This window comes from Protopterus annectens, chromosome 6.part0, assembly GCF_019279795.1.
Source record: "Protopterus annectens isolate FY-2018-M chromosome 6.part0, PAN1.0, whole genome shotgun sequence".
Taxonomy (NCBI): domain Eukaryota; kingdom Metazoa; phylum Chordata; order Ceratodontiformes; family Protopteridae; genus Protopterus; species Protopterus annectens.
This window is the reverse complement of record NC_056737.1, coordinates 1,998,990,006-1,999,016,433: the sequence shown is the minus strand read 5'-3', so window position 1 is coordinate 1,999,016,433 and position 26,428 is coordinate 1,998,990,006. Positions and strand designations below refer to the sequence as shown.

Sequence of the window (26,428 nt, the reverse complement as noted above, 5' to 3'; positions counted from 1 at the left end):
CTTTAACAGAGACATTCTTTCACTAGAACTCTAATGTTATTACTTTGCCACTAACTATTGTTCTGCATAGTTAAAAAGATTAACAGATATCACATTTTACTTGATATCACTGCAGGGAAATTATTGGAGCTCAAACATTAATGAAGTTCAAGGCTTTGTAATGGATCAAGAAGGGAAAGTGGTGCATCGCCTCTTTGGGAAGTGGCAAGAAGGTCTATACTGCGGAGTTCCACCTTCTGCTAAATGTATATGGCGGCCAGGTAAGAACTTTGACAAATGCATGCCAATTATTAACTTTATTTGTCTGAGTCTAAAGAAATACTGTGTTGCAAGGAACACCAACCCATTTTTCAATGCAAAGAATATCTAACAAGGTTGCAGAAGTCCTAGAGTGTGAAGTTACATCTTTCTACAAAAACACTTGTGAAAAGCCAGTAGCAGCTTGCTGAACAGCTTCTTACTTGTGCTAAGTGGCATAGTTTCTAATGGCAAAGCAAACAGTGTATGTTTATGCAATTTTGCCAATAACTGCTAAACAACTCCAAAGAACAAAGTAAAAATGAAAAAGCAGCAAACCAAAGACCAGGAAGAAACCGGACCACAAAACCTATAAGCATTCATTCATTTAATACCGGACCACAAAACTTATACGCGTTTGTTCTTTTAATATTTATTAAAGAATGAAAGCTTATAAGTTTTGTGGTCCGGTTCCTTCCTGGTCTTTGGTTTGCTGCTTTTTCATTTTTACTTTATATAATTTTGCTTCCTATTTTCCACCTGATCACCATTTATAAATTGTCCCACATATCTAGAAATAATTACTTCTCAGAAAAGAGTTAGCAAAATTAAACATGCATGGTTAATGTTACTATTGCAAAGCATGATAACCATCATATTTAACACTAGCACACTGCTGCCAAACAAGCTACAACTGACTTTTTGTTAATATTTTTGTATGAAAACCATAGGTTTCACATTGCAGGTCTTTCATGACACATCACAGATTGCTTTTCTGTAAAATTGTATGCAGTGCCCCTTAGGGTACACTACTCTGTGATTTTTTTGTCTGCATTTTTAAAAGAAATTATTGCAAAAATAATTTTTATTATATTGTAGAAGTATCTTATTAAAACAAAAATTCATAAACACATTGTGGTCTACACAAAACTCCACAAAGAATTTTGTATATTATTCAAGAGTGAGAGAGAATTCTGAAATGAAAGCTGAATTTATTTTGGTACTATAACGCCAGTGAACTATGCATGTGGGTAGTTTTATGGGTGTTCCTCATGATGGCTATAGAGATACAGGGTTTGTAAATGAAAGTAACTATGGTGTGCACACTGGCAATTTCTGATGTATATCACTGTTTCTGTGCAGGCTTGAGTGACACTCATATGCACTGGTGTCTGGTGTCCATGTATACATTTTTACAGTTGGTAGTACAAAACACATGCTGCAGCCATAATTTGCATTCACTTCATTGGTCAGTTCAACTGCATGGCTGGGATGTTCAAAGAATCTCAAGGATGGATACAACTTAGACATCTGAGTGTGATACATCGAGTGTAGATTTGCTGGTGCCTCAGTCAAGCCATAAATTTCACTGCAAATTATATATGATATTAATGTGTTAACTCAAGCTAAAAATCTGGCAAATACAGTGAAAAACTGTGGGATATGTAGCTGCAATTTCTCTCTCTCTCTCTCTCTCTCTCTGTCTCATGGGGGGGGTGAAATAATATTATTCATTTGTTGCTTTCTTTTAGACTATGGTTAACTTTTATAATTTTATACCTCATTTTATTTTTAAGACTGTGTTTTTAAGTCCACTGTTTATCTTAGTTAATCTAGTATAAGATCTGTAACTTATTTTTTATATCTGTACCTTATTTTTTATATCTGTATCAACCTCTATTTTACCTCCCACTTGTTTCATCTACTTTCTGTCTATCTACCTGTTAATATCACCTTACTGTTTCCTTAACTGCCAACATTTTCTTTTTCTGTATGTGCCCAGAGTCATCTTCTGCATTTTTATATTTGGTGTCATTACCGAATATGGCCCCCTTCATTAGTCCTTCCTGTGTTTATACAACTAAGGGAAATTTGGCCAGGGCATCAGAGAACTTCCCCTGCTTTTTTAATAGGTGCCATGGGATCTTTTACATCTACCTGAGCTACTCACAACTCAAGTAGATGGGACCTTGGTGTAATATCTCATCCAAAGGATGGTACACACAGGAGTACAGCTCCCCCCCCCTTAACCAATCAATTTACCTGATGTGGGAATAGAAGCCACAGCCTTCTGCACCAGTGGCAAGTGTGCTACCTCTTGTGCCACTGAAACTGACTGTGTGAAGTAATTAAAAAATGAATCATCATGGAAAATTACCTTCCTAAACCCAATGACCTCCTAGACAGACTACACATAAAAAACACCCTCAGCAACCCTGAATGCACTCTTTCAAAAGAACACCCACATTAATACATATAGTCATATCTCATGGAGCCTGTACTTCTAAGCTCATAAGGCAAGCCTCCACAGAATCCAACATTCTAGTCATTGGAGACTCCACTGTGAGCCACACTGATGTCCATCTCACCAGGCTAAGGAGAAAGTCACAGTCAGTTGCTTATTAGGGGCCAGGATCTGCCACATTATGCATGCACTCAGGTCACTGGACCAGAAGTACCAGTAGGACTCAGTCATAGTCCATGTGGGTGTAAATGACCTGAGATATACCTCCCTAGACTATATGATGAGAGACATCATGGAGCTTTCGGAATATGTGTCCCAGGCTAGTATGAGCCTAGCTGTGAGCAGCATTTTACCTTCTTCAAGGATGGTGCCACAATATAAACAAAAGATAACTGACTTTAATGATTGACTTTATTTCTGATGTCATTGTAAGGGAGTACAATATTTGTCAGCATGGAAAGAGATGGTCAACAGACCATGCTGTTTTGCCAGGGATGGTCTGTACTTCTCCCCTCTAAGTTTTTCAATATTAACTAAAACATTGTCCTCCCCATAGTGCCTTTTTTAGGCAATGCCAGACTGAAAGTACTTTCAACATAGTGAATCAAAACCAAGAAAATGTAAAGGTGTTACTGCTCAATGCTAGGAGGATAAACAAAAAATCCACTCTCTAGAAGCTCTCTTCACTCTAGAGAATGCTGATGTCTGTGGGGTGACTGAGACATGGGTTAAAGCCATGGAGTGCACAACAACAGTGCAAGGTTATAATGCCTTCCACACATCTAGACCAGCTACTACACAGACAGGGAGTAAAGGTGGAGGTTTCTCAATTTACATCCAGGTATGGTCAATCAGGACAATGCATTTGAGCTTCTCAATGTTCAAATCACCATAGGCAAAATCGAATACAACTTTCTTGCAAGCTATAGGGCCCTCTCTATGACCCATGAAACCCATACAATGTATTTAAACATATTGGAAACACTTAACATCCAATCCAATACCATATTTATTGGCGACTTTAATTACCCCACTATTAACTGGGAATCACATATGACACCAAATATACAGGCACAGAGATGCCTGTTTTTTGTAAACATAAACTCCCTGGACCAGATTGCCAGTATACCAACAAGGGCTGCAACCATACTGGATCTGGTCCTCGCTAATATGGGAGAGTGCTGCATACCACCTAGTGTAATGTCTTCTCTTAGAAGGTCAGATCACAAAATGGTCTCCTTTGAAGTAAAAATAAAATCAGGAACCCCAGATAACCCTGGAATATTCAGGAACTACTCTAAGGTTATCTTTCTACTATTAAATGATAACCTGGCACAATTTCAAGCCTTCATAAACCATGAGAACACAACTGCCTATGCAGAACTATTCACAGAATCTCTATACAAACAGGTCAATAGCTGCATAGAGACAGCTGTACACACCACAAATAAGTACTGAACTAACTCAAAAAACAAACCACCCTGGTGAAAATACAGCATCAGTAGGCTGTATAACAGAAGGAAGAAAATCATGGCAAATATTAGGAGGTGCAACACCCAGCAGGATAAAAGCAGTTTTATCAAACTAAACAAACAACTCAGATCACAAATGAAGTCTACCAAAGCCAAATTTGAGGTAAGTTTGGCCTCCCTGGCCAAGGACAACCACAAGGCATTCTTTAGTTATGTCTACAACCTCAAAGGGAAAACACAATTGTGTGCAGAGCTGATTGTAAATGGAGTCACCTATACTGAGCCAGAAGATATAGCAAACCTACTGGCTGACAAATTTGACTCCTTTCTCCTCTCTCCCCTCATCAACCTTCCTCAGGAAATGCCATAAAATATAACTCCTCCTACTATCACTAGGGAACAGGTCCATAATGCTTTCTCTAAGGCCAAGAACACTGCATCAATGGGCGCAGACAGTATCCCAGAATGCCTTCTGTATAGCATGAAAATGATCTGTCAGGCCATCTGGAATTACTATTGTAACTTAGACTCCAAATGGGCTTCAGCCTCATGAATTGAGAATAGCAACGGTCATCCCTTTGTACAAAGGTGAGCCACCTACAGACCCTGGAAACTACAGACCCATAAGTCTCACTGGTGTCATATGCAAAGCCAGTGAAAGAATTATCATGGAAATGATCAGTAATGACATAGGAAACCTCCAGACACTGGACCCAACCCAATTTGGCTTCATCAAGAGCAGGTCATGCCAACTCAACCTGGTGGATGTCTTTCAGAAGGTCAGGAAAGCAATGGATGAAGGCAAAACAGTTCACACTGCCTACCTTTACTTGGCCAAGACATTTGACACAATCCCCAACTCAGGCATTGTTAACAAACTTAAGAGGCTAGGTACAAACCCTTATGTCACCTGGTGAATAGACACCTAGCTCACATACAGGACCCAGGAAGTTAGAATTGGGGAGTCCACCTCTACAAAAAGGCCAGTCATAAGTGGAATCCCTCAGGGATTAGTCCTGAGACCACTCTTTTTTGGTGTCTACTTCTTTGAAGTCAAGACCAATGTCACTGACCTCTGGCCGACTAAATTTGCAGATGATTGCAAATTAGGAGCTGTCATTGAATCACCCACTGACCCAAAAGTTCTCCAGGAAGGGCTGACACAGACAAACAACTGGTGCCAAAGACCTGGACTAAAACTAAATGCCAAGAAATACATAATAGTATCCTTCAGGAAGTCATCCACCCCTGGAAGCTATCATATTGACAACACTCCTAGGATTGGACTTGGGGGGACACATAGGTAGTAATCTAGCCTTTGACCATCATGTGTCTACAGTAGTGAGGAAATCATTCTATGTTGTGCAACATATAAACAAAGGTATGGCAACTAGGTCCAAAGAAGTAATTGTTCCACTATATTCAGAATTCATCAGACTTCTCATTGAGTACAGTGCCCCATTTGGTATATACTTAACTAGGAATATTCAACAATTTGAATGTCCACAGAAGTTCCTCAGTAAAATAGTACAGGGAATAAGTAACATGTCCTATGCAGACTGCATCAAGGCTGCATCCCCGTATTCTGTCTCCTGCAGATTGTTAAGAGAAGATCTATGCCTGGTATACAGGGCACTGTTAGACTCCTCAGTGGTGGACCTCCTGCATATGTGCAAAACAAACAGTACTAGAATTACCCATTCCATAGACTTAAACCTTGCCTGTGATATTCATAGGACCTGCTGGAGAGACAGATATATATCCCAGAGACTACCCCTTCTCTGGAATAGGCTCCCCATCCATGTGAAGCAGAGTTCCTCCCTAACTCAATTCAAGTACAGCTTGGGCAATTGGATGGTGAACAGGAAATTTATCCCTGGTTTAGCACCTATATCGCTAATTGATACAGGCAGCCTGTAAATGGTTCATCTCCCAGGCCCCTGCTTGTAAGTGTTTCACCTCCTAAGCCTCTGCTTACACTTATCAAGGGTACCAGAACTTGTCAGAGATTTGGGATTCATGGGTATGCTTGAAAAGGCCCTTAAGGCCCTTGTAGTTGTTAGCCTAGTACTCACCTATGACCCTATCAATATACTAAGTATGTTCTACTATGTAAATCAATGGACATCAACACGCATATTTAGAAATATATTCATAAATGATTTTGTATATGGAGCTTTTCTCCCCAGTACTATGTATATCAAAGCAAAGCTTTTTTGTTAAAATATGCTGATATCTGTTATATGTATATGAAGATTTTCTCCCCAGGATACCACTGAAAGGAGGTTTTGTCAAACATAGTCAGACTCTGCCAGTAAACCTAGACAAATAATACTTTCAAGGTCACAAAACACAAAAACACTTTTTTTTTTTTTTTTTGCAAGGGCAAGCCCCTTTCTGGTTCTCTCAAGGTGGACATGCCCCCCCCCCCCACTCAAACTCCAAACTGTCTCTCTCTCTCTCTCTCTCTGTATTGCACAAGCTTGGGGAAGAAGGAGAAACTATTAAAAACACAATACTCACCTTGTTTAACTCAGACAAGATGAAGAAAATAATAAAATGCAACATTCACCTTCTTGATCATCTGCTTAATGGATAAGACACTGGTGACATTCCAGTGATTGCATTCTGAGCATCAGTCAACTGGCCACTGACAAACACTAAATTTCCTATCGTTCAGCTAAACATTTTTAGAATTTTCCTGTTTAAGAAGTTCCTGGTGATCCTGTTTCTACTTAACCAGTGTGGTTTGGAATCATAAATACACTAAGTTATACAGTTTCAAACCTATCTTTGATTCTTTCCACTGTGCAAAACTTAATTATACAATGACCCCCCCATTAATATTCCAAAATGTGCACGCTGATTGACCAGCATGCCCATTGTAAATCCCACAGTATACCAACGGAAAAATGTCCATTCGCCCGAACTTGTTTCCGTTGGTATAAAGTGTCCAAAACTTTTTTTTTTTAATAAAAACAAAAAACCCAAAAAACGGAGCAATGGAGACTTTCTTTTCTCCGCTGATTCCGTTTCAAAGCATTGATGTACTGAGTATGCATGGGAACGCAAGTCCCATATGGATGCGCAGTGCATCAACACAAGGAAGCAGTATACCACCACTGGTGGAAGAACAGTAATGCGCCGTTATATAAAGACATTATTTAAGAAAGGTTAAGTTTTGTTTTTTTTTCTTAAATAATGTCATTGTATAATAGCAATAACTGACTCCGTGGTTGTGGTATATTGAAGATTTACCCATGATTGGCTTTATTTAATCACTCAGGCTTTGCCCTCATGATTAAACCACACCAACCATGGATAAATCTTCAATATACCACACCACGTCATTGGTTATTGCTTAAACAGATCATAGTGTCTGTTAAAGTCAGTAATGTACTACTGCAATTAAATCATGTATAAATGTATAAATTCTACTGAAATACTGACACAGGTGTGAATCACAGTCTGTTCTCTAATTGGATAAAATATGGTAATCCCTAAACAGCAGTTCGGTAACATGGAAAGAGCAATTAAAACATTTAAAATATTTAAATAATGCAAGGTAAAATATACAAACAGAAATGCAGAAGTCAAATCCCTTTGAAGCATAAGTGTTCCTAAGTTAAAAAAAATAAAATCACCTACATGTAAATGAACTAAATCAAGCTAAATTTCCATTATGTTTTTGATGCACCATAACTCATAGGACAATCAAAAGGCTAAGATCAAAAACATACTAGAATTAATATTGCCTATGAAGAAATGGAAGTTCAGATGTAAACTATAAAAGGGACTCCAAAACAAAAGACTGCATTTCCATTATATTTCCAGTAAAAATCCAGCAAATGGACTGCTGTATCTCTTTAAAATATCAAACAAAATAGAATTTATAACAAAAATAAACAAAAAAGAATGTATTATCTTTCGTTTATCCAGTATAAAACTATTTTTTAATTCAGTAATATCCATTCAGATGGGCAGTATGAGTGAATACTTGATTTTCCATGGAGAAAAGCTCTTAGTTTATCTTACTTTAATTTATCAAAAGTTTGACGTAGCACTGCTTGAAAAATTAACTAGTAGTGGACAAAAGTGTTTCTTTAAACATGATAAAGAGGGAGGATTATGAGAACTATAATAATAAAATGTTTTCTCTCCTAAATGACTATGATACATAATTTATATAGTATTAGACAACTTCATGAAATCAACATTGTATACAGACACATTGATTTAGTTTTACATGATTGGTTGATGCAATGTGATATTACTCCAGAACTTTATAAGATTTTGAAAGTTGAAAAAGCCAAACATTATTTGTATATTTACGATTCTAAAAGTACATAAAAACATAAATGATCTTCTATACCCTTTATGGATGCAGGTAGGTTTAAGACCGAACCTTTAGCAATCTATCTAGATAGGAGGTTAAATTGTTTTTATGCACACAGATTTACTTAAGGATTCTTCGCATTTTTGTATAATGTATTTACCTGACTTAACATTCTTAATAATAGAGGTTATTGGACTTCCAGGATGGCTGCACATTGAGTAACAATTCTAGCTCTCCCAGTGTGAAATCAGAAAAAGGGCAGTGGAATTTTGTGTTTCAGGTTAAATTTCAGTAATGGGCTAGTAAGTGCACTACCTAGATGCCAGGAAAAAAAAAATACAGAAGACCTGAAGGAAAATCAGCTACAAAAGTTGAGGAGAAAACGGTGACTGGGAAAAGTACTGCAGCTGTTCAGCAAAAAGCAGTACAAGCTCCAGACATGACTTCCAGTAACCAAGAGGAAAGCATAAGACAACTGCACACAGACATGGTTAAAATAAACAAAACACTGATGGAGTATATCAATTAAAACAACAAAAGGCTGGAAAAAAATTGAAGAAGTTGTAAACAGATTGTAATGACCGTGCCCTGACCCAGCAATCAAGGAGCCTCAATCCTCACCACTAACACCAGGGAGGTCATCTCATAGAAGAGGAAAGGATAACAAATACACACAGTAAAGTACAATTTCCCTTAAGTGCACACAGAGATCACAGTCAGTCTGGGGCTGGTTGCTCCCTTGCTCTCCAGGTCCCCAATAAGACTCCCTACTGGCACAGCTATAGGGTCCAGATCTCAGCCTAGCTGGCAAGCTAACCCCCAGTACCCTCTCTGTCCAACCAGTGCTTCGTGTCCCTGCCCAGGTAGCTGACACATACCCAAACTTTGAGATAAGTATTTATACAACTTCAGAGACACTCCTGGGAAAGGCTGACACAGATTCTCTAGCTGTGCCCCTTTACCCAGACTATATGGTAGTAATTACTGCCACCACCAGCTTAATAACTATCAGCTACCAAAGGCCCTTAAAAGGGTGTCCAATTATTACTGTGCAATATTATTATCTAATTGGTAATGTGACTATTCAGTCTAAGGCTTATTAGAGTGGCTTATTACAATAAACTGTATACATATGCAATGTACTCTGTAGCCTACTTATCTCTACACAAACCAGCCACAGGTAAAGGTTTTAAAAATATTTAATAATAAATAATTTAAAACACAAGACAATACTACTACACAACAGAGATGTCTAAGAGTTCAGAGATCACACAGAAACTTAAAATAATACAGTAGGACAGGTCTGATGTCAAAGAAAAACACTTAATCTAACTTTCTAATCTTTAGCTATTCTTAAGAGAAAACACAGTGCTACAATCCTACTTACAGACATATAGAGCATAAGCAGTGCTGGGGTTGATGATCCAAGACAAAAATGCTTACAGTCTCTCACTGAACAATAGTTTTTAAACTCACTAACAAACAACTCTGCTAAGGCCCTCCCAAATTACATCATTTTGACACGTAGGTTTTCCCAGTATACACATTACATCATTTTGACACTTAGTCTGGAGTTCTCAGGCCAACAAACTGCATTATTTAGCAAGCTACCACCTGCTCAGGAAACTACAACAATAAAAGACATTTCATATGTACACTCCAGCAGTCATTAATTAAGTTAAGACAATAGAAAGAATGTGTTCATCCAGTCGCTTTGGCACCACCATTTAGATAATTGTAACTTCAAAGAACATTTGAAATGCTTGGCTTGGTTTTCCTTACAGCAGATGGCAATGTTGCAACAATCTTGAAGTTCACATTTTACAGTGTTTTCTTTCATTTAAGAACACAAGCCTGTATTTTACATTTATATATACAAATGATAGAATTATGTATCAAATTCTATTTGACTAGGCTGGCAGCCTTCGCCCATCTTGCCCCAATCTTCACATCTCTTCCCCCCTGGAGAACTCAAGCTAGTTTTTCAAGTGACCCTTGAGAAACGCCGCTTGAGAGGGTTAGGTCTATCTGAGGGTACCTCAACCCATTCCCTGTCTTGAGAGCCCATCTGCATTGGCATTGCTACTCCCACTGTGGTGCTGCACTGACATATCATATGCTTGCAACCCCAGGCTCCATCTTAGCAACTTGGCATTTTGCTGACTGGCTCTGTTTAACCATGTTAGAGGGTTGTGATCTGTCTTTACAGTGAATTTTCTTTCATACAGATAAGGCTGAAGTTTTTGCAATACCCACACTATGGCTAGCCATTCCTTTTCTACAGCTGCATAGCATTCCTCCCTGGGTTGGAGCCTACGACTGAGATAAACCACTGGGTGCTCTTCTCCCTTTGAAGAAATTTGGCTAAGTACAGCCTCTACCCTATGGTTCGAAGCATCCACTTGCACAACAAATTCTTTGCTGTAATCTGGACTGGCTAACACAAGAGGTCCTCCCAAAGCTTCTTTAAGCTTCTGAAATGCCTGCTCACATGCTGGGGTCCACACTACCTTATCTGGCCTGTTCTTCTGTGTCAGGCCTGTGAGGGGAGCAGCTATGGTACTATAACTAGGGAAGAACTTTCTGTAGTGCCCTGCTGTCCCTAAGAATGCCCTCACCTGCCTTTTGGTAACAGGTGCAGACCATGACTGAATAGCTTCCACTTTGGCAGGTTCTGGCCTTATCTTACCACTGCCCACTCTATGTCCTAGCTAGGAAACCTCTGCCATACCCACCTGACATTTGCTCAGCTTAATGGTCAACCCTGCCCTCTGTAGTCTGCCCAACACCTCCTTTACATGTTGAAGGTGCTCTGGCCAGGAATGGCTGTAGATGGCAATATCATCTAGGTAAGCAAGGGAAAACCCTCCTACTCCTGCTAGGATATTATCCATCAGCCTCTGGAAAGTCACTGGGGCATTCTTCATCCCAAAGGGCATCTTTGTGAACTCATACAAGCCAAAAGGAGTCACAAAGGCTGACTTCTCTGTAGTACTAAGAGTCAAGGGCACCTGCCAGTAACCCTTGGTAAGATCAGTGGCTGTAAGATACTTAGCCCCACCCAGCTGCTCTAGGGCCTCATCTGTCTTAGGCATGGGGTAAGAATCGTACTCTGTATGACTATTTAATTTCCTGTAATCCACACAGAACCTGGTGCTGCCATCCTTCTTTGGCACCAGCACTACTGGTGAGGCCCAGGGACTGTTGGACTCTTGAATCACCCCTAGTTCCAACATCTCCTGTACCTCTTCCCGCAAAGTCTGTTTGACTCCATCAGGCACCCTATAAGGGGCCTGCCTAATAGGCCTTTTGGGTCCTGTATCCACCTGCTGCTGCACCAGGTGGGTGCTCCCTGGTTTCCCAGTGAACATGTTCCCAAATTCCTGCAACACTGCTCGGATTTCTCAAACCTGGGTAGGAGATAGCTGCTGGGACATTGCTACCCCTTCCACTGAGGTGTCAGCCCGAGCCTCACTGAGGAGATCAGTCACCAGATCTCCCTCAGACTCTTCCTGCAATCCACTGCAAATACTCAGCACAAGGGCCTCCCTGTCATGGTAAGGTTTCAGCATGTTAACATGGTATAATCTGTGCCCCTGCCATTTGCTTAGCACTTCCACCATGTAGTAAACATCACTTACCTTTCTTACCACCTTGTAGAGTCCCTCCCAAGCTGCTTGCAGCTTGTTGTGTCTGACAGGAACGAGAACCATTACCTGCTGCCCCACAGCATATTCCCTAGCTCGAGCATTCCTGTCATACCAAACATTTTTTCTGTTGTTGGGCTTCTGCCAGGTTCTCCTGGGCCAAGACCATGAGTTCCCTGAGCCTTGTCCTGAGGTTTAGGACATATGCCACAACATACTCCTTGTGAGACTCACACTCACCTACCCACTCATCTCGAATTAAATCTAAAGGTTCCCTCACCCTATGCCCATACAGCACCTCAAAGGGTGAAAAAACCGTGGATTCCTGGGGAACCTCTCTGTAAGCAAACAGATGGGGCAAATATTGGTCCCACTCCCTCTCAAACTGATCTGCAAATGCCCATAGCATGGACTTGATTGTAGAGTTTAACCTCTCAAAAAGACCATTAGTCTGGGGATGGTAGGGGGTGATTTTCATGTGCTTCACCCCACAGGACTTCCACAGACAAGCCAGCAGGTCTGATATGAAATTGGCACCTCAGTCAGTCAGTATTTCTTTTGGGAAACCTACCCTACTGAAAATCTCTAACAAAGCATTTGCCACCTTCTCTGCCTCAATGGAAGACAAAGCCATTGCCTCAGGGTATCGTGTAGCATAATCCACTACCACTAGGATATACCTTTTCCCTGTGGAACTCGGGTTACTCAGAGGACCCACAATATCCATAGCTACCCTCTGAAATGGCTCCTCAATCACAGGTAAAGGCATAAAAGGAGCTCTCACCTTGTTTCCTGCCTTGCCTACCTTTTGGCACTGCTCACAGGTCCTGCAGTACCCTGTTACATCTATGGAAATTCCAGGCTAATAGAAGTTTTGCATAATACGCCTCTTTGTATGTTTTATACCCATATGACCTGCAAAGGGAATATCATGGGCTATGGCTAGAAGCGCCAGATGGTAGACTCTAGGCGCTACTAACTGCTTTTCTCTCTCACCTTCTAGCCCTCCCTCAGGGATCCACTCTCTGTGTAGTAACCCTTTGTCCCAGTATATAGATTCCTCCTTCCCTTGAGAATCAGGTGCCTTCCTAGCTACCTGCTTCAGGCCTTGAAATGTAGGGTCTGAGAGCTGAGCCTTTCTCAACTCTATCCTTGTAACCCTTCCCAGCTCCCCTTCCACTGGAAGTCTGGCATCCTCTGACAGTGGTGCCTCACTATCAGCCTGGGTACTACTACTCACCTCTACCTTTGCAGTTACCCTGTCCAAGGGAACATCAGTACCCACAAGCAGCTGTAGCTCACATTTAGTTTCACTACTACAGAGTAGTTCCCTCCCTGAAGTAACCACCTCACCAGTCCTGGCTGCAAGTATGCAGTCTGTCTGGGTCTCCCCCAGGCTACCAGACCCACATGCTTGTGTCCTAGCCTCACTGCGTATAACTGCATAAGTACATGGTACTGCATCATCCAAATCCTTCCCTCTCAGGATATCTGCAAGATGGTAGTTCCATACCCCTGTTGTCTCAAGACAACCTACTATTGGCATTTTGTCTTTCCCACTTACTGGCTCCCTCACCTTTGGTTCCTCACCTTGTCTCCATGGACATCTGTATGCCACATGGCCCCACTGGTTGCATTCAAAACATTTCACCCTAGGTCCTGGATGTGTCCCTGGACTAGTGGCTTCCCCTGCTCCTGGCAGATTCTGTTGGGGCAGTCTGTGCTGCCCACCATGGGTTCCTTTAGACCCATGAGCAGTACTGGGGGTCCCCTTCCTGTGCAGGGCTGCCCTGCTGGCCAGGTGTAGGTCTCCCTTCTTCCCCAACTCATCCAAAGTAGCACATTGTCTATCAGCTAACCAGATCCTCATGTCCTCAGGCAAAGTGCTAAGGGCTTGTTCCCTCACCAGAAGGTCTGCCAGCCCTTCAGAAGTGGTGACCTGACATCCACTCACCCAGCTATGAAAATAAGTGCTCAGTTCAGCAACATATTGACATATATTTTCATCTGCCTTGCGTCTATGCTCTCGAAACATTTTCCTATACATTTCAGGTGTTAGCTTAAAACATTCTAACAGACATTTCTTTACAGCAGTATAATCAAAACAGACAGAGTCAGGCATTTGTGATATACAAGTTACAGCTTTCCCATGAAGTAAGGGGGTCAGGAACCATACCCAGAGCCTTTGGTCAACACTATACTGTTTGCATACCCTTTCAAACATGTGAATGAAACTATCAAAATTATCCCCCTCTTTAAATTGCAGAATAAATTTAATGAACTGTTGTGCTTCTGGGTCCAGTTACTCCCTTCCCCATTACCTCCATGACTCTGGCAAAGAGTCAGCATTTCCCCCTCATGCCTCCTGTGATGCTCCTTTTCTTTGGCTTCTATCACCAAACGCATGGCCTCTAACTCAAGTCTCTTTAGCTCCAGCTGGATTTTTACATCTGCTGCAGAAAGGTTGAGCTGTCCATTCTCCGAGGATATTGTATCTCCACTGCCAGTCTGATTGTCCTCCTGGATGCTGTTTTCTGATGCAGCTATAACCAAGGCTGCAATCAGGTCTGCCTTAGGTTTCCTTGCACCAGTCCCCTAGCCTGACATATCTCCACCAGCTGGCTCCTTGTCAGCTTTCCATACTCCTGTGCTGACATGTCGCCTGCTCACCCTGACTAAGCTAACAAAAGAAATAAAACAGTTGTGATCTGAACTCTTGAGTATACACTGCGTGGCTGATTTAGAGTACAAAACACCTTCAGAGATCACTGTACATAAGCTACAGGATTCAATCTACCCACACCACTACAAGCCAATTAGTATATGCCAACTAATTAATATGTGATGTAGATATCCCACCACTGCCAAACAGATGTATGAGGATATCTTATCCCAAACACTGCCACCAGATATGTGATGACCGTGCCCTGGCACAGCAATCGAGGAGCCTCAATCCTCACCACTAACACCAAGGAGGTTGTCTCATACAAGAGGAAAGGATAACAAATAAACACAGTAAAGTACAATTTCCCTTAAGTCAACACAGAGATCACAGTCAGTCTGGGGCTGGTCGATCCCTTGCTCTCCAGGTCCCCAATAAGACTCCCCACTGGCACAGCTATAGTGTCCAGATCTCAGCCTAGCTGGCAAGCTAACCTCCAGTACCCTCTCTTTCCAGCCAGTGCTTCAGGTCCCTGCCCAGGTAGCTGACACACACCCACACTTTGAGATAAGTATTTATACAACTTCACAGACACTCCTGGGAAACCCTGACACAGATTCTCTAGCTGTGCCCCTTTACCCAGACTATACAGTAGTAATTACTATACAGTAGTAATTACCAAACATGGCACACTCATACAATATGCAGATGACTCGACCATCATCTGCTCAGCCCAGTCCCTACCCAAACTGCAAAAAGTCACACAGGAAGCCTTTTCCTCTGTTGAAACTTGGTTATCCGATGCCCAATTAATACTCAACCCAAACAAAACTAAACTACTCATCTTCCAACCCACCAAACATACTCAAAACAACTCTCACTTTAACATCACAGCAAAAGACAACACCACTATATACCCAACTGAACACACCAAATTGCTAGGAGTGGAAATAGACAATAAGCTAAAATTTGACATTCACATATCCATGACCATAAAGTCCACAAAAAACTAGGAGCGTTATACAGAAATAAGCATCTTCTCACCAAAGCAGCAAAGATTTCAATAGCAAATTCCCACCTTATCTCCACCCTACTTTATGCCTCTCCAATATATACCAACCTAAGGCAATGCGATCTAAACAAGCTAGATACCTGCTACAACAAAATCGCCAAATTCGCCACAGGGGCATCCTACCGTAGTCACCACTGTCTCTCACTTGCTGAACTGGGCTGGCTTGAACTCCTTCACCTCCTTCAATGGTATCAACTCTCACTCACCCACAAACTAGTAAACCATCCACTAAATGTCCCATCCCTCCAGAATCTACTCCAACCCTATCGCACCACCAGACCACTAAGATCCAGCAGCAAAAATCACTTGCAGATCATTAAAGCCAATAACTCTGCTGGTGAAGCACTATTCTCTTGCACCATAGCCAAATTATGGAACTCCCTCCCACCCACAATTACCTCCATACCATCATGCACCCACTTCAAAACTTTACTAAAAGCACACCTAAAAATATGCTGGCTATGCCCTTGCAGCTCCAACTCTAATATCACCCACCCCATCCAACCATTACCTTTCTTTCCACTCCACTAACTACCTTGATTATAGCAAGCTCAGATGCTCGTAAGCCTAGTACTTATTATACAGCAGGAACTTCTTATTTTAACATTTGTTAATGTCTGTTATGTACTTCACAGATAAAGATTCTAGTTGTCTACTGATGTACAATGTTCTTCACCTGTAAATATGTTGTAAGTAATTGCTATGTAAATTGTTAATCGCTATGTAATCCAAGGTAAGTACTGTCTGTTTATTTTAACTGTGGAGCTTTTCTCCCCGGGCCTCCGCTGAAAATGGGCCTACGTCCAGTCGGACACTCCCGGTCAACAAATATAAATAAATAAATTACTACCACCACCAGCTTAATAATTATCAGCTACCCAAAGGCCCTTAAAAGGGTGTCCAATTATTACTGTGCAATATTGTTATCCAATTGGTAATGTGACTATTCAGTCTAAGGCTTATTACAATAAACTCTATAAATATGCAATGTACTGTAGAGCCTACTTATCTCTACACAAACCAGCCACAGGTAAAGGTTTTAAAAATATTTAATAATAAATAATTTAAAACGCAAGACAATACTACTACACAACAGAGATATCTAAGAGTTCAGAGATCACACAGAAACGTAAAATAATACAGTAGGACAGGTCTGATGTTAAAGAAAAACACTTAATTTAACTTTCTAATCTTTAGCTATTCTTAAGAGAAAACACAGTGCTACAATCCTACTTACAGACATATAGAGCATAAGCAGTGCTGGGGTTGATGGTCCAAGACAAAAATGCTTACAGTCTCTCACTGAACAATAGTTTTTAAACTCACTAACAAACAGCTCTGCTAATTCCCTCCCAGATTCCATCATTTTGACACTTAGGTTTTCCCAGTATACACATTACATCATTTTGACACTTAGTCTGGAGTTCCCAGGCCAACAAACTGCATTATTTAGCAATCTAACACCTGCTCTGGAAACTACAACAATAAAAGTAATTTCACATGTACACTGCAGCAGTCATTCCTTAAGTTAAGACAATAGAAAGAATGTGTTCAGCCAGTCGCTTCGGCACCACCATTTAGATAATTGTAACTTCAAAGAACATTTGAAATGCTTGGCTTGGTTTTCCTTAAAGCAGATGGCAATGTTGCAACAATCTTGAAGTTCACAGTTTACAGTGTTTCTTTCATTTAAGAACACAAGCCTGTATTTTACATTTATATATACAAATGATAGAATTATGTATCAAATTCTATTTGACTAGGCTGGCAGCCTTCATCCATCTTTCCCCAATCTTCACACAGATATTGAGATGAGATGATAAAATTGCAAAAAATCAGAGGCTAAAATGAAGTAAAGGCTGGCTGAATATGAGACTGTTCAAGAAGAGATGTTTCAAAAAAATAATAGAATTAAAGGACAGAACACATAGAGAAAACCTGAGATTTTCAGCTGTACCAGAGAAGCTGGAAGGAACAGACTGTATTAATTTTATGAAGGCACAGATAAGCAACTGGACTGATATTCCACAGCAGGAGCGGTTAATTGAAAGGGCATATTGTGTGTATGCTCCAAACCTGGCTATGAGAAAGCAACCTAGACCTTTAATAGTAAAGATGCAATCCTACCAACAGGAGTTGATTCTGACAAAACTGTGGCAGAAGAACAAAGCACTAAAGGAGGGAGACAGCAGAGTGTTTGTGAAGAATGATTACTAATTGTCCTCCAGGCATAAAAAGAGTTAATTTATTCCACTGTTCAGGGAATGTTGAGAAGCAAGTGTGAGATTCAAACTGCTCACCTAGCTATCTTCAAAATATTCTTCCCTGGAGGGGAAAAAGCATTTTTGAAGTACATGCTAAGGAAGAAATGCAAAAGTTTGTCCAAAAAAAAGTGAGCTGTGAAACAGAAGGAAATTCTACTTTTTGTTATTCTAGTAATAAAGACCACAGAGAGAAACTGTGCCAGTAAAACACTTTCCAATGTTTCAATGGAAAATGCTGGAGAGAAGGAAGGCAGCATGAGAATTGACTAGAAGAATCAAGAGTATGTTGGAAATGAAGCAGAGCCAGGATGTGGGAGATAGAGGGGAACAGGAATAAAACCAGTAACTTGGAAATTGATAAATGTGGGATTACAAAGCAATAATCATATTTGTGAAATATGACAGAACAAGAAAATCTGGAAATATTGGTCTTTTTTGAACTTTGCTGGACTTGTGGGGGACTCTAAAGTATATGCCCTACTTCATGTCATTCATTTTTGGAAAAATACTTAGGGGAGGGGAAGAAGAGGGAGGAAGTTAACTGTAAGGGAAACATGTTTTTTTCTTAATAGTTACTATTTCTTGTGTATGATTTTCTTTGCATGCTATAAAAATGTTTTCAGTTGTTTTAGGTGTAATGGGGATACTGTTCTAAACAGGTACTCCTGTTTTTTTCTTTGTTTCATTCTCCCTTCTTCTCTCCTTCTCTTTGTTCAGTTTTAAGAAATATAGGCATTGCAATTAAAAAAATGTCTGGTTAAAGGAGCATGGCAGAAATACAGTTAATCTGCTTTTTCTCATTCTTGCATGGGGGAATTCGACTTTGAGGGAACATGGGCAAAATTCTTGGCTAGGCTTATAAGGGCCTTACAGGCTAATAGCCTAGCATCATTCTATGAACGTATGAATGACTGGATTAAGGCCCTTAGCTTGCTCTAGTAACATGTTTTAGGAGAAAGCAAGTAAATGAAAAAGAATATTGAATATTAGAAGTTTTTTTTTCTAGTAAATAAATGTAAGCTTACTAGCAATTCTGTATCTGGTCCTCGTGTCTCCATGGAGGCAATCTGATAAAGAGAAATTGGCTACAATCTGATAAAGAGAAACTGGTTAGGAGATAACGTTCTTTGAAAGGATTCATGTGTTTTCCCAACTGGGAGAGCTATAAAGATAAAACAAAACCAGAGAGTACTTAGTAGGAGCACAGGTTGCACCATACATCTTAGGATGGATAACCCTTCTTTTAGGTTAACATAACTGTGTGATTGTGGCTGTCAGTTTGAGATATTGGTTCCTATTAGGAGGGTAAAACTTCAATATTTGAAGGTGTACATAATTTTGTGTGTTATTATTAAGTTAATAGGTTTTAGGGGGTATTGGGGTATGTGTTTTTTTGTTTTTTTGAAGGCTTTCAATAAGACAAAATGTTTTGTAAGATGTGACATAGGCTCAAACAGAATTGACAAGAAACAACTGTATAAAAGTTCAACCTGCGATACAGTGTATGCATGTAACAAAAAGGCTGTTATACATAAAATTTGGCGATAATAACTTTTAATACAATGATGCTTTCTGTAATGTTTTTAAATGTCAATAGTCTCACAGATAAATACAAAAAAGAAAGATTAGTGAACTACATTAAAAAATGTAGAAAGCAAATATCTATGCTACAGGAGACACATTTGGAAAGAACTGAACATGTACATTTGATAAAGAAAGGTTTTCATAGTGGTTACTCAGTGGAAAACCTGGCAAAGGAAGACAGGAGTATTTATATTAATTGCAAGAGGATCTCCAATAATGATAGAAGGGGCCATTGACAAGGGAGGAAGATTACATTGGCATATATTTATATTCCATCTAAAACTGCTATAATGGAGCTTAAGAAAATTCCGAGAAAAATAATCAGCTTTCAGCAAGGAATATTACTTATAGGTGGGGACTGGAATTTAATTTGCAGCAGTGAAGATGTGTCTGGGGGGCACAGAAGGGAAAGTATAACAAAGGAGGGTAGACTTTTGCAAAAACTATGAATGTTTTTGGCATGGGAGATGTAAATTCAGTAATAGAAGTTCAGAGTAAATTTACATATTATTCCCCAAGATATAAAACCTGGGCTAGGCTAGAGAGAATTTACAGAATTTACATTTCACAGGAACATGTGCATTTAACTGAAGGTTTTGATACTCACTCAATAACTATTTCATATCATATGCCAATAATAACTAAAATAAAAACACAGTGTAATGAAATAAAAATGAGACACGCGAGCTATTAGAGAAGACAGAAATTTCTTCTGAAAATATAGCTAGGGAGTGGGATAAAATTAAAGTGGAGTTTAAAAACAGGGTGGAAAAAAAGAAAGGGAGATATGGTTAAGAAGTTACAAGAATTATTTAGAGGGACTGTCAAATGTTAAAGAATAGGGGGGATCTGACAGAACAAGAAGAGGAGCAATTGCAGAATTCTTGACAGAAAATAAGGGATTACCTCGATAATATGCATAATTTTAGAAAGATTGCTGTTAAGCAACTGTTTTTTGACTCAGGCAATAGAAAGTAGAAATGGCTGTCACCAAGCTTAGGGAGTCTATAACAAGTAAGTTAACAAGAGATCCTGTAGAGGATTAGAAATATTTTGGAAATTCAATGAAAGTCTGTATAAAGCAGAAAAATATAGAAATCGAGAAAAGGTACAAATGGAAATGTTTATGGAAGAATAAAATATGCCAAGGTTAGAGGCAGATGAGGCTCAATTACTAACAGTTAGGGTAGTAGGACATGAAATAAAAATGGTAATGTATAACCAATCTACAGGTAAGTCCCCAGGAATAGATGGTATTCCTGTGGAAGTTTAGAAACTAGAAGGGGAAAAACAGATAAAGATCTGGAAGGTTTTGCTTAGCAGTATCTTAAAACAAGGAAAAGTACCAACATCCTAGAAGAAAGCTATGGTAGCTGTAATACCTAAAGAGGGTAAAGATCCATCAGATCCAGCTTTGTGCAGGCCCATTTCCAATATTAAACCATGATTATACAGTGTTTATGTCTGTAATGGTTAAAAGAATGGTAAAAGTGATACCAAAATTGTTAGATATAGATCAATGTGGTTTTGTGGAAGGGAGGCAGACATATGACAACATTAACAGAACACTGATGATCCAGAGAGAAGCAGAATGTAAGTAAATACCACTATTGTTGATGGGTCTTGATGCAGAGAAAGCATTTAACAGAGTAAACTGGGACTTTACGAACAGGGCAATGGAAGCATTTGCATTCCCTTATAAAATAATAAGGTTGATTAGGAGGATATGTAAGGGATTGGAGGTGAAAATGAAAGTGGGTGGGGTCCTTTCTGATAATTTCTGCTTGAGCAGAGGAACCAAGTGGGTGTCCTCTTTCCCCTTTGTTATTTGCATTATATTTAGAAAGACTGGCAAAGAAAATAAGGGACTCATAAATTCAAGGATATAATTGGTATGGTATTCAAGAAAAGCTGGCTCTTTTTGCAGAATTTTATACCTGACAAAACCAGAAAAGGACATTACAGTGTTGTGGAACATTTTGAGACAGTTTCAAATCTTTTTGGGATACAAAATTAATGAAGCTAAAAGAAAGGTAAATTATGTACCCACACATGAATTGGTTCAGTGATATATATATTTATGGGGACATAATAAAATGAAGCATTTAGGAGTATAGATTCCATTATGGCAGCTAAGGATAAGTGGGAAGAGGCTAAACAAAATATACAAAAATTGATAAACTGGCAGCTCTGTTATATGGATATGGATAGTAAGATATAAGCAGTTTAAATGTTTTTGGTCCCTTAAGTCTTATACACAGGTCAGGCATATTTTTATCAACCAGAGAAGAAGCTGTGGATAGCAATTAATAAAGAACTGAATGATTTTATCTGGGAGGAGAAGATGGCAAGAGTCAAGTGGTATAAGCTGATTCTTCCAATAGAACAAGGCGGATTGGGAATACCAAATTTGAAGGGTATTTCAGAGCTACACAGTTAAGGCTCCTATACATAGCATAATCAGAAACCTATAGTTCAAAGTGGAAAGGGATGAGGATGAAACGGGAGAAACTAGAGAAACAAGAAGAGACTGGGATTTTGGATGCAGATCCTTAAGGAGAATAATAACAGTCATATAGAATATTATATTCACAAAGTAGCAGAAAGTATTCTAAGAACTAAGCCAACAAGGGAATGAAGAAAGGAGATTCTGCCAGTAGGGATGACTGCAATTAGAGATACAGACAATAGGGAAGAGTGGGCTTGTATTTTTTTGAAAAAAACTGGCAAAGGAACCAAGGTATTGGGAGCAAATAACTAGAGCGGGAAAGGTAATAGAATGGGAAGATGCCAAGAATTTACTTGGACTACAGGTTAGTGATTGTCTTCCCTGTCAAGAATTGATATCAGAGTATAGGTAAAGAAAAGAAATAAGGGGTCCTAAATGAAAGAGCAGCACTAGGTGAGTTTTTAGTAGAATCTAGAACAGAAGCTGCCTTAAAAAATTAATAATTAATAGAGTGTATAAAATATTGCATGATAACTATAACAATCAATAAGATGAGGTTAGAAAGGATTGGGAAGATAGACTGGATAAGCAATTCACAAAGAAATAATGGGGGTATATGTATGTCTCCCAAATATGCAACAAAATCTAGAAGATTTAGGATTTTTGCTTAGAATGTCTACATAGACAAACCAACTGTACTAGAAGTAGTGAATGTAGTAACAGAGATAAAACAACTGGAACTGGGATCTTTAAAAAAGGGTAGGATCAAATTACATAGTAAAAAATGGGAATTGTGCAAACAGTACATACAGAGCAGAAATGAAGTTTATATGGTTATGGATGAAAATGTGTCTTTAAATGGAGTACTTTAACTTGAAAAGATGTTTCTTCAAAGAACATGCCGTGATTCTATGTTCAATAAATCATATAGTGAAATTCTTATAAAACACAATAGTGATATTATTACTTTGATTCTGGGAGAAGCAGAAAATGATCTTGCTAGTACTGATTCTAATAGATGCGACTTTTCAAGGAATATGGTGTTAATGTTTAGCAATGACTGCTGAGCTATTACTGTCATTATTAGAAAGAACTGATCTTTATTACAGGTAGATCTTTTTATAAAAAAAAAATAGGAAGGCATGTTCTTCGTTTTTTACTTTTAAATAGGGGGCTAATGTAAAAAATCTTGTGGAGTATAAGAAAAAAGTGTCTGACCCACATAATAGGATGGGTACATTAAAATGCCAGGCCTGTAGTATATGTAACTATATATTAAACAGTGATGTCTGTTCACTAGGTGATTACAAATGTAGAGCTAAAGGCTATTATAATTGCTCTACAAAGAATGTGTTATATGATAAACTGTGTCAGACATGCACAAGCTTTTATATAGGAAAGCTCAAAATGACCCTTCGTGTTATATAATTATATGACATTAAAAATGTTTTAAAAAATGCATTGCACATTCAGTCATTTGTGTTGGTTGTAAGCAATTTTTATTTATGGTTTTAGAAAAGGTTGATAGACACCCAACGGGTGGCTAATGGGGTGAGAAGCTTGAGTATGCTGAGTTGTTATAGCAGTTGAAAACTGATGCTACTGCCAAATTAGGAATAAATTGAAGTGTTTCATTCACTAGTTTATTTAAACTGTGTGCAGCCAGGAGTGGCCTTAGGTCAATTGGTGTCCTAGGCAAAAGGGCTCCACGGTGCCCCCACTACACCACCCGGTGCCCTCATCCTGGTCTAACTACATTAAATAAATACTGGAAAAGTGCCCCTGCTACAGCGGCGCCCTAGGCGGCCGCCTAGTTGGCCTATGCCTATGGCTGGCTATGCGTGCAGCTAAGCTGTAATTTAAATTTATGTTCAGATTCTTACTGTGCATGTTTCTATGGTATATGTGTTTTTAAAATCGTAATTGTTTTTTTACTAAGTCATGAAACTATTTTCGATTTAAGTGTACTTACCCTCTGGATATGTACTTCTGATGAGGTCTTTCATTGATAGAGACTAAAGAGCTTAACTTGAGTTTTATTAAGAAAGTCCTATGGTTGCACTCCCGTGGAATTGTATTGCAGCATGTTTTTGAATGTTTAGTTTGTGATTCACTGCTTTTTAACCTTTTTTCATTCTAAATTCTTAGCCTACACAGTCAGGCCTCATAATACTAGTGGTCTTGTATTTACAAGAACCATCCACAGTTTTGGATAATATTGTTAATATACTAAAAGGGAAAAAGTAGAACAACATACTTCATTCTCCCTTTTTGGGTTCAGACAGGACTGTAATTGTTGCAGGGGCTTTTACCTGACACTAATAAACATGCATGTGAATGAAGGGCTGTGCATTATGATGTGATTGAAAGACAAAGCACACATGGTGCTTATTTTTATTTCATTAAATGAAAGGTCAGATTATGCATACAGGGAACAGGTACAGGACTGTTTTGAAGTTGTCATTACACAAATTATCTTCAATGCTTCCTCCCTGGGGGTATAGACTAAATAGATCTATAGCGTCAATACAAATTATGAGAGAGAGTGAATGGTGCATTTAATTATGTAAAACAGATTACAGGAACAGTTATATTACTGTATCATTATGAGATTAAAATACTGTGATTACATCATTGGTTTAGGGACATTCTTATTCCTGCTTAACCTTCTTACTCCTGAAGCTAGACATGCTAGGGTCAATGTCTTCATTCCTAGAGCTGAATATGTACTTCTGATATAACCTCTGAATGCTTTACTTAACACTCAACTGCTGCCAATAATTCTCAGCAAAATCTGCTTATTATGTCTCTTAGCAATAGCCAGAAGCACCACTGACTGTGTCTCTGAAGAAAATATGATGGTTCCCATTACCAAGTAGGGCTGAACTCCTCCTAAATACTACTGCATTTAAAATTCTTCGATTAGAATAACATCTATCACTTGTCAATAAGTTGACAACTAAACAAGGAGACCTGTCCTTTAAAATGTTTTCATTCACTCTGGTCAGTGAGGTGAGCTCTTTCAGCAAAACTACTTCTGTAAGTCAGAAATGCTTCCCTACCCACACCATAAATGAACTGAGTATGGTCACAGTCAACCTTTCAGGATCATAGGATCATAGGAGATTACTAGGCTATCGACATTGAGGTCATTTTAAGCCTAACCGTTTCATCCCAATGTAATACCATGAATATGCTAGTCAGCACCCAAGATTGCATTTTGTGATGACTGCCCATGTCCAGGCAGGTTGTGGGTGCTATCCCCAGTAAGAATTTACAGTGCCCCATCCACTCTTCCAGTTTCCTCTTGAACACTGTCATACAGGTGCTGTTTCACATGAATTGGTAGCCTTGTTTAAAGACATGGCCAGTCACTGGGAGATAAATCTGTCCCTCCAGCATGTCCTATTTAAGTTGCACACCATATTTAGGTCCCTGGAATGGGTAGTCCTAGGCCTGTTTGATTTACTGATAAGCAGCAAGTTTACTGGGTCTGGGTCTTGGATTGCTCTGTAGGCCAAGCATAAGTCTCTCCTAAGAAGTCTATATGACACAGAGTATAGTGACAGGGACTTTAGTCAGTCTGTGTAAGGCACATGCTGGAGCCCTTTGATCTTCTTTGTTAGAAAAGTTTGAGGTCACTCCAGTTGCTGCAGGTGCTTTGTTCGGTACATGCCGAACAGGGCATAATGCTCAATTATGGCCTGGATTAGTGCTGAGTATAGAGGGGTTATAACCTCTTTTGCTCTTGAAGTAATGCCTTTACTAATCAAGTGTGATACGTAGAAAGCCTTCCTTACTACAGTAGACACATGGTGGTCGAAGTCAAGGTTGCAGTCAACTTGTGATCCCAGATCCCTTACCACTTTGTGGGTACTTAGGGTATTGTTGATTTGATAGTGTAAGGGGACATTGTTTTTACTGAAGTGAATGATGATGCATTTCTTGGCATTCAGTTTGAGACCATGACTAATACACCAGTTGTTGGTCTGCGTGAGACCCTCCTGGAGTATATTGACATAATTTCGGGATTCAATGAATCCACCTAGTTTGCAGTCATCTGTAAACTTGGTCAGCCACAACCCCTTAGTTTTGACCTGAACTTCTGAGAAGTATGTACCAAACAGTAGGGGGCTCAACACCAACCCCTGTGGCACCCTGCTGGTAACAGGTCTGCTGGTTGATGTGGAGTCACCCACCTTGATAGTGTTTGTCCACTTTCTGAGCCATTTGGTAATCCATCGTACAACAAAGGGGCTTACATTCAGTTTGTTAAGTTTATCAGTAATGTCTGAATGTGGGATTGTGTCAAAAGCCTTAGCCAAGTCGAGGTATACTGTGAGCACAGATTTGCCCTCATCATTGGACCCTGTCACATTTTCAAAGAAGTCCACCAGGATCTGCCCTTGATGAAGCTGAATTGGGTAGGATCCAGGGTTTGGAGGTTGCCTATGGCTTTA

At 39.5% G+C, this 26,428-nt stretch overlaps 1 protein-coding gene across 2 annotated transcripts in view; it reads left to right on the top strand.

The window, feature by feature from the left end:
- Positions 1–26,428, top strand: part of OSBPL6 (oxysterol binding protein like 6) — a 1,023,860-nt gene that overhangs the window by 880,040 nt on the left and 117,392 nt on the right. For both annotated transcript variants that reach the window (XM_044075314.1, XM_044075313.1), the window contains one exon: positions 116–260. In XM_044075314.1, coding sequence (XP_043931249.1) covers positions 116–260 — 145 coding nt within the window. The remainder of the gene's footprint in view (positions 1–115; positions 261–26,428) is intronic.